General features: G+C 50.7%; 1 protein-coding gene across 1 annotated transcript in view; it reads right to left on the reverse strand.

Moving 5' to 3' along the window:
* Positions 1-10,556, reverse strand: part of UNC13C (unc-13 homolog C) — a 132,481-nt gene extending 121,925 nt beyond the window's left edge. Inside the window, exons 1-2 of the mRNA XM_079953541.1 lie at positions 10,359-10,556; positions 980-4,187 (exon numbers count right to left, since the gene is read on the reverse strand). Coding sequence (XP_079809667.1) covers positions 980-3,953 — 2,974 coding nt within the window. The 5' untranslated portion in view covers positions 3,954-4,187; positions 10,359-10,556. The remainder of the gene's footprint in view (positions 1-979; positions 4,188-10,358) is intronic.
* Positions 10,557-11,558: the final 1,002 nt, after the last annotated feature.

Raw genomic sequence — 11,558 nt, forward strand, 5'->3', positions numbered from 1 at the left:
AAAGCTGTAGGAAAACACACATAGCCCCAACCTGAAAAACCATGTCAATGTGGCTAGCCTAGAACAGCAGAATGCAACAGAGCACTTCTCTCCTCTTCCGCAACCCCAAAAATGTGCCTTACACAGGCAATGCTTGGCCTAGAGGCGCATCAAAGGCATTCAACCAACTGAGCATTTGAATTGGAGGCCCCATGGTACAGAGCCATAGGAACATGTCCCCTATTAGGGTCCGATGCTCAGGGAATGTTTGAAGGCCTAAAAGTTCTCCTGAAGCCTCTTTGATCTCTGCTGGACAAGCACACCATTTATTTCCCTCTCTTGAATGTCAGATCTCATTTTCTTCTTAGGACACAATCTGGACCACTTACTGATTAGTAAATGACAGCAAATTGTTCAATGAATTGGACAGGCCAAAAAGATCTTGAGAAATCAGTTCTAGAACTCCCACAGGTTTTTTGTTGTTGTTTTTTACAGAAAAGATTCCAGAATGAGGATGCTCCCATCCTGCGCTTTAGAAGGGGTTTGAGTACATGATATGTAAAGCATTCATCGCTTCAAGACAGAGAAAGATACATTAAGAAGGATAACATTTCAACCATCAAGAAATTCTTTTTGGGGGACACATGCAAACAGTTTGATTTACAATTCAGTTGGCCACACTTGGATGGATTTAAGCTAATTTACTCAATCAATTTCAATGGGATGAAGAATCTGAACTCTTTGGATTTAACTGAATTGTGGATTAGTTCGGATGACTAGTAATGTTTGGGTTAAGCTACAAAATTCCCCCACTGAAACCAACATCTTTTCTTCTTCCTTAAGTTAAATAGTTTCTGTGATACAGAATTCCACAGGAGTAATAGCAGCACCTACAGAACCCAAGGCATGTTCTTTAGCGATGTGTGTGTTTTCTTTTTACATATGTATAGATACACACAAATACACACTTATGCATTTAAGAATGTCAAAAGTGCTGTACCTCCAGCAAGGATCTTCTCCTCCAGCTCACTCATCTGCTTCCTGTAAGCCTTCAAAGCAGCTTCTTTGAAAGAAGGCCGAATTGTTTTTTTCACTGGCATCTGAACAGGAACTTCGGGGACATTTTGATTTTCATCTTCCTGCGCTTCTGCTTCTGTTTCAACAACTGTATCCTCTGTGAATTCCATCACATCACCACCAACCACACCGGCATTGAAATAGCCGTCAGGAGTGTCATCCTCTTGTGAAACAGCACAAGGGCTTTCGTACGGAGTCTGCTCTGGCTCGTATTCCTGGACCAGTTCCTCCGATTCATTGGTATTAGTTCTGTTCTCCAGTTTAGCAAGAACTTGCTCCATGACTTCCACATAATCCGTTTCATTCTCTCCAGCTGGCTCACTGTAGTCTTCCTCATCTTCGGCTTTGTAGTAATAAGGCTCTGTGTAAACGTCCGAATCCAGGGTTGTGCTGGATTCGTTAGCAGTGGATTGGGACAAAGTCCGAAACCTCCCCATAAAAGATGACCCGCTGTCCTCGTATCCACTCAAACTCTGTGTGCTTTTATTCCATACCACTTCCAAGGCTGACCTGGCCCGCTGCAGAGTGTTTCCAAATTTTGGAAAGCTGAATGTCTTGTCTGAAAGGTCAATGCTCAGCCTGCTGTGCCAAGACTTTGGAGGGGCTTCCTCAGAGTCGTCGCTTGGAAGCTCACTTTGGCTTCGGTACATCATGGGCTTCCTGTTCTGGTTCTGATACAGTGTGTTGGCATTGGTCTCCTGGTAGTCGTCATACTGGCCAATCCACTGGCTCTCGGCTTCGTTACTGAACTGTGGGCCAGAGGGAGAGTTGCTATCCAGGGCGAAATCATAACTTTCTGTGTCATACTGGAGGTCAGAAATCTGACCATAGTCTACCTGTTGGTCAGAAGAGCTACTCAAGTCATAAGCCAAAACTTCTTGTGTTGACGAATCTAACCCCATGTCCGTGTTCTGTTCCAGCTGATTCCAGTCTTTCCATGGCGAAAGATCATCTTCTAAGGAGACTTGAGAGTTGCTGTAATGACTCCTGTCTCCAGACGCACACATGATCCCATTGCTGAGCCCACTGTCAACCGTTTCTGTGTTCTCTGCTTCATTCTCAACCCTGTAGGGGGGGCCACCTTGACTGAACGTCTGCTCTTGTGAACCACCCCCCCAGCTGGATGGGTCATCATGTGTCCTCTGCCAGAGTTCTCGATCAGAGGAAGACAAGAGAGAGCTGCCATTGGTTCTGCTGAAGTACTGATTCTCTGAAAAGTCTTCGGAGTATGACTGGCAGAGTTTAGTAAAGTCAGATTCTGAACGGCTGAGCTTAAGTGTTCCAAAGTCATTCTGCGACTGCCAAAGAGGGGTCATGCTGGAGTAACAGCCGCCCTTGGACTCTGCCTGTAGGCTCTCAGCCCCTGGTGACTCTTCATTATAATTTATTTTGTTTGGGACAGTGTTACCATCTGCAGCTCCTTTAAGGATTCTGCTATTTGAAGACTCCTCTCTTGCCTTTGTGGTACTTCTTTTCATTTGTGGTGCCGATTTGGATATCTTTGCATAACTGTTCCGGTTTATATCCGATTCCAGTTCCCTGTCACTGCTGTCAGGGGATTCCCAGGCATGCCTTTTAGTTTTGAGGTCAACGGGCAGCAGTTTCATGTCCATGCTCTCGTACGTCTGCGATGAAGGCAGACTTCTGTCCTTTCTCTCTTTAGTCTCGTGAGAGATGATATCGGTTGAAACCCCAATGCCAGTTCCTTTGAGCTTGTAAGATTTTTTCAAAACTAAATCTCTTTGCTGGGGCGTTTCAAAGTACACAAGAATGGGTCTGGGCTTGGCGTTGGGGCATTCCCTGTGGTGCCCCACCCTCTGGGCAAATTCTATCTTCACAGGATTGGGGCTTTCAGAAAACCCCATTTTCTCCACTAGAGTTCTACACACCACATGCTCAACATTTTCAAACTTCTCTTCTGGGACATTGAGAAACCTCAAGCTGGCTTTGCTTCCCGTGTGCCCAATCTGTTTGATGTAATCATGGATGTCCCGTGTCTCCCTTCTGGATTGGACGAAGCCCGTCCGCAACTGCTCAATCTCGCTCTGCACGACTTCCACACTGCTGGAGATCTCATCAATGGACTGCTTCAAGGCGTTGACGTGCCCCCGCAGCTCAGAGAGCTCGGTTTCAATCTGGCTGATTCCCTGAAGCTCCTTGAAAATCATTTCCATCACATCGTGGGTCTGGCTGATACAGCCTGTGGAACTGAAGCTGGGTTCGAGGGCGCTGGACTTGGGGGCCCGAGCTGTTCTGTCCAAGGACTTGCTCCTGAGGCCCCAGGTCTTCTTCCATGTGCTGAGCTCGGAGTCCGAGGAAACGCACTCCTGGCTCTTCTTCCATTTCCGCAGCTTCCGCAAGGCCCCGAGCTTCAAGCTGTGCAAAGTGCGCTCGCCGTCAGAGCTCCCGTCCGAGGGGGCGAGGCTATTCAGGCTCTTCCGGTTGCGTCTCACCGGCATCGTGTGGGACGAATACGCTTGGTCCTTACTCGGGCCCTTGACTTCGCTTAAGGACTCTGAATACGAGCTCTCGTTGGAAGATAGATCTTGGAATGGGTCCTCATTGTTATTTGTCAAGAAAACACCCTTCTGCAGTCCGTTTGCAATTGCCACCCGATAGCTGAAGGTCGGGGAGAGGGAGAATTCTTTGTTGCCTTCCTCCTCTTCAGTGGACAAATTACGGGCGGAGGAGCACTTGGCGATCTTTTTGACCGTGCTTTTCAAAGTGTTTGAGAACTTGGGATTCTTTATGTGCCCAACCTGGGGAACTTCTTGTTCGTCTTTGCTTTGACAGCTCTCTTTCTTCTTTGTACTATTGCCCAATTTCTTTGTAAACATTCCTTTGTAAATCTTATATATGTAGGAAGAGATCAGGCTCTTAAAGAGAGCAGAAACCATGGAGGGTGATTTCAGTGGGCCTTTTCCCACAGAGATGGCAATTTTCTATCCATGAGAATGCTGGTTTCCAACACAGTCTTCAGGCGGTCATCGCGCTGACAGCGGCAAGGGCTAATCCTGGGCGCTGGCACCGTTTCTGTATCGTCTGACAGCAAATCAGTAGAAACCAATTCCTGAGGGAGGTCCACAGGTGAAGCAAATTCGGGTCCTGATCCCCATCGCTCTCTGCAGCATCTAGAAGGAAAGCAGAGATGTTACTATGGCTCCCAAACCAAAATTTTCAATTTCACATACGTGCCCAAGAAATGCTGGACACTTGCTCACAACACCTGACATTTTGCAATATGGGATTTTAAAGAATGAAACTGATACATTTGAAGAATCTGCTTTTCTTGAATGCATATTAATACAGGCCGTTGATCTTAGGAGAAACTTCACTGCTGAAATCTGACTTCCAAACTAAACATGAAAAGCTGGTCAAGAGGAAGTTATTTCATGCAAGACGTTTTCATGGCACACTTTGATACACTCAGACCTCACAGCTTTAGAGTTAAGAGGGATCTTGACTAGGAGGAGGAGGAAAGGCTGTTAGCTCCTGCCTACTTGGAAACAAATTTGACTAAATTCAGCAAGACTGAAGTACGCGCAGCTCTTTCGCTCAGAAGACATCATGGGGTAGGCACATTAAATCCAAGAGACTGCCTACAAGTAATTGCTTTGAGGAGTACACAGAGGACGTGTAGGGATACTTGTACATGCGTAACTTTCTTTTTTTAAAAAAAGACACCCCAAAGTTTTTGGACCCTGAGATATCTTTCTGCAAACTCAGCCAGTCGCCAGCTTGGCTGGTGCTTTCCCCCTCTGCCTACGGATTCTTACAGTTCAGCTGTTCTGCCCTTCGCATCGGCTAGAACGAGAGCAGCCACAGAGCACTTCCTGCAGCCAGGCACCACCGCTGACTCCGGCGATGCGAAGGATGGTTATGCAATGTGCAACTGCAGGCAGTGAAAGAGCGGCGGCTCTCAGGCCATGCAGGAAGCAAGCAAAGGACCCTTCAAGACGCACAAATGTATCAGGAAACAAGCTTGCTTCTGATGAAGCGGACATGGGTGTCCACAAAGCTTATACAATAAGCAGCACGTCTGCCTTCCAGGCGTCTGAAGGCCTTTGGGCTGTTTTTGCTGCCAGACTAACAAGGCTGCTGACACCCCCCACCGCCCCCCTTCAGAAGCTGTTACAGTCTTGTCCTGTCAACCCTGTGGATAATATTAATCCTTGAGATTTATCCTTTCCCCACTATTTTAATGCAGGGTGCAACAAATTGATTTTTGCAATTAAGTTTACAGTGTTTAGTACCGAGATTTTTAAATACGGTTTCCAAGCATTTGTCTTGTAAACAACTGAACACCTGAAATGATTGTCTGAGTCAAAACAGCTCATTCAGAAATATCTCATTTGTTCTGCTGCAAGCAGCTTCCCAGAGCGCACCTACCAGTGCTTGCAATTTAGCCACAAGGCTTGGAAGGCCCAGGAAAAAGGCAGAGGTTGCATACATCTAGCTGCTCCCAGCCCAGCCCCCAACCCATTCGTGCTTTGCTAACCATGGGAAAGATTAAGGAGAGTTCAGTGGAGCAAAGAAGTCAATAAGGAGACAAGAAGTCCAAGGCAGATCTTAGAGAAGCTCATCGGAACACAGTTCTCATTTGCTAGCACCGACTTCATGTACAACAAAATGAATTCCACCGCCAAAACCTATGGCGGGATGCAGAGCTGAGCATCAGCAGGAGACAGAAGTACAGGTTATGAGGTCTTTGATGGGCACTCATCATTTGAAAAAGACAGTAACACGAGTATATAATGACAGAAGGGTAGGAATGAGGTGGCCTCGGCAGTCTGTGCCAGACCCTGGGGGCTCTTGGCATTCCCTGTGGTCAAGAGCCTTCAAATTACCAAAAAATGGGAGTTTCTGAATAAGGAACTTCTAAACTGATGCATCTCATCCTGCCTGTAGGGGTGTCACTGGAAGTGATGCTCAGGATGACATTTTAATTTTCATTTTAATGACATTTTAATTTTCCACATCTCTCAGTCAAGTGGAAAAAGCCTCATATATTAAAACAGCAATGAGAGTCAAAATTGCTCCCCATTCCATCTCCCTTTTTTCCTACTGGCTTCCTCTCTCATGCAGGAACCAGATTCATAAGTGACACAGGAGAGAGGGGGGAGAGGGTGTTTGGAGCATCCTCAGATTTAAAGGGGAGTTTTGTGGTTTTTCTACCTAGGAAATCTCTCTTTTTACTGATGGGAGATGCTGCCGCCTCCCTGCTCACTTGTGCTGCCCTTGGGCATTGTCTCCCTCTCACCCATGTGCTTCTGGGCTCCTACCCACCCGCTCCTCACTGTGTGGCCCTGGCTTCTCCACTCTGTTCTCCCCAACAGGGCAGGCAGGATGACTCTACTAAAGCTTGGCCAGGCCAACTTCATGTGCTTCTTTCAGGGAAAGAAATCCCCTTGACTCATTTGGGGGAACGAACAGGGATCTGCAGTAGCAGGGGCTGCCATCCTGCCCCTCTTCTGCTCCCGGGACCAGCTGCACCCTGCAACGGAAATGGAAGTGGTTGGCTGAGTGACAAAAGCTATCATGGGAAGAGTGTGCTGGGCCCGAGGGAGGACAGCCAGCATCCCTCTTTGAATTCGTCTATATGGGGCAAATGAATGGGCGCAGGAGGGGGTGGATTCAGGGAGATAAGCCACAGGTGGGTGGGGGCAAGCAGGGTGCTTAAGAGATTCAGATAGGGAAGGAATGGGGGGGGGTGATTTTTGGGAAATTCTGATCTTTTGGGAATTTGGTGAAATACATCAATAGGGTATGTCCTTTTAATACATCACACACAGAAAAGAAATATAGAAGTAAACAAATATCCATCACCTCCTAGCAACTAAAAATGAAAAAAAGAAAGAAAAACAACAACAAAAATACATTAAAATGAAATTATATGTGTTTATATATATATAATATATATATATATATATATATATATATATATATATATATATATATATGGTATATATATATATATAAATGGTATATGTCCTCGTGGTATATGGTATATATATGGTATGTCCTCGTAAGTGGGGGGCAGCTGTCCCCCATTAAGAAAGGGGCATATTTTTTAAACTGGAATACCACGAAGAAGCTTCTAAAGGCCAAAGAGCAACACCCCAAGAGGCGTTGACCCTTTGGCTGCTTCTGAGTCTCTCTCTGGTGCTATTTACATTCTTCAGCCAGAAGGGAAAACGAAAGAGGGACACTGAGGTTGCCAAGGATATTCTGGCCAAGGGAAGTTTTGCATTTGCTCAAAGCACTTGCCGTTTCAACAAGTGTGCAAAGGGCTTCCAGGAATGCCTTTTGGCATGATGTCCAGTGCCCAATTAACATGATATTGACAGCTTTACTAATAGGGTTCAGCAGACTTAACACATTTGAATGAAAATGTGTGTCAGGGCTGGGGGAGTCTGTTGCAAGACTACATTTTCCACCTTCCCTGACCGTTGGTTAGGTTGACTGAGACTGGAAGCCAACATCATCTGGAGTGCTCCAAGTTCTCCGTCTCTCAGATAGGCTACATCCAGGACTTGTGGAAAGAGATGTAGCGAGTCTCTCTTGGTACACCGTTATAAGGCATGTGACAAGTCCCAGAAAACAACAACTGTGAATGCATTTCAAACACCCAGGCATCAGAGGTGGGAAAGCTCCATCCAGGCTGACCCACAGCAGAACCAAACCAGGGGAGAAGTCTTGGTGGCCATGGGGGAAGCCGAGTCCCCAGCTGGACCATGTCCCCTGCCTTGAGCAGGGCAAACAAAAGGAACTGTAGGAGAAGGAACTTTGTGCTCAGTTGCCACACTTCAGAGACTGGTTTGAAACAGGCCTTTCCTTGCGCATGCCACTCATTGGTATGGGGAAGGGGAAGAAAGCTGTTACTGGATTATCAATAGGCAGCCCCAACCCACAACCTCCTTCAGCAGAAATCCTTAGATGAATATAATCAACCAGCTCAGGAACTGGCTGGGAGAATGATAACCCCACACAGCAGAAGGCAGGCACCCACCTGCCCCTGGAGTGGTCTGCATCTGAGCTGAAACACTCTCTGAGCCTGATCTCCAGCCCTGTTAGGCCAGGACCAAGCTGCAGCCACAAGTCGGAAGAACAGGTGCACAGTTTGCTGTGGGTTGTCATGTCACTCTGGGGCTCTGACCCTCTGGCTCCAAGGGTAATGTTGGAGAGCTCCAACATTAAATCATTTTGTTCCATCAATCACCTCTTTTGGGGGAGGGGGCTAGGGGCGCTGAATCCTCCTGGCTCTCCCTCGGCGAGGAGACCCTCCAAACTCGGCAAGCTTGCAAAGGGAAAACTGACATTGGGCAACATCTGACGTTGCTCCTCCGTCCACCACCGCTGCCTGCGCATCACCAGCCCTCGACTTGTCCTCACTCAGGAAGAGCCTCTTTCGCAAAGCTCTGTGGATCTGTCTGGATCCATGGAGCTGGTTTTAGCTCCCACCTCACCCACAAACTCCAACACAAGGTTTACGCAGAGAAAGAGGATGCAAGTTTCTGGGAAAATTGATATTGTCCACTGCTCTCTCTTAGTCTTCCCCACCTTGCCACCAGAACAGGCCATATCAATGAATCCCCACTAACTGCAGAGTCATGCTGCAAATACACTCAATACCCTATGATGGGGCTGGATTCTTCACTGGATCACAGGGGTCTGCTTGCTCCATCGAGGAGGGTTGTGGCGACTTTGACTCCGGTGAGAAAAACCTGACACAGGTCCAACACCTGGCCAAAATTAGATGCATTATGGATAAGTGTCTCCAGTCATGTTCTCAAGAGCATATAGCAATAACAGCCACTGCAGGAGAGCCTTGCCAAAAGATTTCCGGATTCACCCTGGGAACCCAATTCTGTGCGAAGAAGCCAGACCCCTCCCGGTCCAGGCTGGGTTTGCACACAGGTGATAGCGGAGGTGCCCCCCGCCACAATGCGAAACAGAATTTGGGGCCCCAATGTTGGCAGCCACATGACGTAGACATTAGGCTCAAAACCAGCTTTTGGCCACATTCCATGGTTTGCTAATATCACTCAGAAGCAAGAGACTGAAAGGAATCTTTTGGGAAGACACCTTGAGGACAGCAGAGGAGCTGGGGCAGCAGGATGGTGGTTTGGTCCCACCCCGCTGCTGCTGCTGCCGCCACCATCCCTTTTCTTGACCAACAGTGACAAGGGGCAGTGGAGACACATTGCTGCCAAGCAGCCCGGCCCCTGCTGGTGCTGAGGCTCCCCACAGCTCTGCGGCCAAGCACAGGGGAGACCCTCTGACAACACCTTCCAGCAGCATCAGGGTTTCCCAGACCCGGAGAAAAGGGGCTTCTGAGGACAAGAGTGCAGCATGAGTGTGCACAGCTGTCCCCTGGGGGCAGAAGGATCTGAACCAAAGAGAAGGGGCCATGCCAATGTCCTAGCAAACCCTCCCCTGCTTAGGAAGGCATGTTTGTCTCCTGCGATGTTACTTTGGAGTCAACTCCGAAGGGTAATTAGGAGTCCTTTCCATCTCACTAATTCGTCGCTTGCTTTTAATGCGCCCTGATCTATTGCCCGCTTCGCAACTAGCCGGCAGGAGACGGAGAGCTCCAACATCAAACCATTTTGCTCCATCAATCGCCTCTTTCGGGGGAGGGGGCTGGGGGCGCTGAATCCTCCCGGCTCTCCCTCGGCGAGGAGACCCTCCAAACTCGGCAAGCTTGCAAAAGGAAAACTGACATCGGGCAACATCTCGACGTTGCTCCTCCGTCCACCGCCCCCTGCCCATCGCCAGCCCTCGATGTGTCCTCGCTCAGGAAGAGCCTCTTTCGCAAAGCTAGCTCCGTGGATCCGTCCGGAGACGATTGGCGGGGGGGGGGGGCTCCACTAACACTGGAAGTCACCATCAAGGGTTCTCTCCCCCCCTCCATACTCCAGCAGCTCACGTAAGAGTCGGGGGAACTACCTCCACCGTGGGAGAGCCCCCCAGCCCCACGTCGGCATTTAACCCCCCCCCCACCCGCCGCGAGGGGAGACTCCGAGGGAGCTGGGCGCCTCTTCCACGGGGTCGCGAAGAAGCCCGCCGCGGCGCCTGCTCAGCCCGGAGTGGCACCGGCGGCGAGGAGCGGGCAAGGGCGAGGCGTGTGCCGCCGCTGCTCCCGCCCGCCCGCCTCGTGGGGACGCGCCGGGAGGGCGGCTGGGTTCCCTCGGGACTCGGCGGCTGCCTTGGCGCCTCCCAGGCCAGCGAGCGAGCGCGGAGCTGCGCGTCTCTCCGCGGCGCTGCCCGGCCCACCCTCCGCCGTCCCTCCGCCGACTTACCGGGCAATGTACGGCGGCGGCGGCGGCGGCGGCGGCTCCTGCTGTCAGCGGCCGGAGCAGGGCGCCTCCACGGCCGGCTCCGAGGAAAGGAGTCCGCGCCGCGCCGCTTCGCTCTCCCATCGCGCCCGTCGCAGCAGCCAGTTGCTCGCTCGCCTGCTCGCCTGGCACAGCGGAGCGGAGCGGAGCAGCGCGCGCCTCGTCTGCCTTCCTCCTCCTCCTCCTCCTCCTCCTCCTCCTCCGCTGCTACTGCAGCGCCTCCGCCTCCTCTCCTCTCCCCGCCCGCCAGGGCTCGGCCGCCCCGACGCAGCCGCCTCCCCCTGCTGGCCGCGCCGCCTCGGGAGCTCCGGGTCCGGCGGCAGAGCGAGGCCAGCCGGGCCCTCCGGGGCCACGTGCTGCCAGCGGGTGGGGGAAGCCCTTCCGCTGCTACGCGCCCTCTCCCACCAGGCGGCTCCCCAAGGCCAGGCCGGGGCTCCAGGGGGCTGCCTGGAAGGGGCGGGGGGGGGCGCTCTGCAGGTTTCTCTTCTCCTGCTTCTGAAAAGGTGGAGGAAACGGGGGAGAGGGGCGGGGGGAGGGGCTTCCTTCCGAAAACAGCGCTGGCTTGCAGATCCCTCCCAAGCAAGCAGACCATTAGGGATGCAAATAGCAATAGCAATAATCATATGGAGGAGTCGGTCTGAGCTTCTGCCTTAATACGTGTGTTCAAGGTGTCAAAAGACCTTGTTTTGTTCTTCATTCCGTTTGTATTGCGCGTTCCTGCCCTTGGGGGAATCTGGGGATACCTCGGGAGATGGAGAGAAATGACAGATAAAGCCATGTAATAAACTAGCAGTTGTGCGTAAAAGAGGAAGCAACAGGCCCCCACCACCAACCGAAGGCATCCCTCCTCTGGGGGCCGTCAAGGTGGTTCCCTCCTGCACTGTCAAAACGCCAAAGCCGACTGTGGGATCTGGGACAGGTTCAGTCTTCCACTCGGAACGTGTGCAGAGAGAATTTGCACCACTTTGGTTCTCTGTGCATGCTCTAAAGCCTGCAGCTCTATGTGGGGGAATCAGTGATCTTGGCACCAGCGAGGCCTTGGGGAGGTGATGCTGTCACTTCCAAAGTGAATAGAGAGCAGCCAAAAGAGGAGAAGGCTCTGCCTTCTAGGAAGAAAAGAACAGTGAGCAAAAGAGGTCCTACAGCAGCTCCTCACATTCCTGG

Source organism: Podarcis cretensis (genome assembly GCF_951804945.1).
Source record: "Podarcis cretensis genome assembly, chromosome: 14".
Classification (NCBI taxonomy): Eukaryota; Metazoa; Chordata; class Lepidosauria; order Squamata; family Lacertidae; genus Podarcis; species Podarcis cretensis.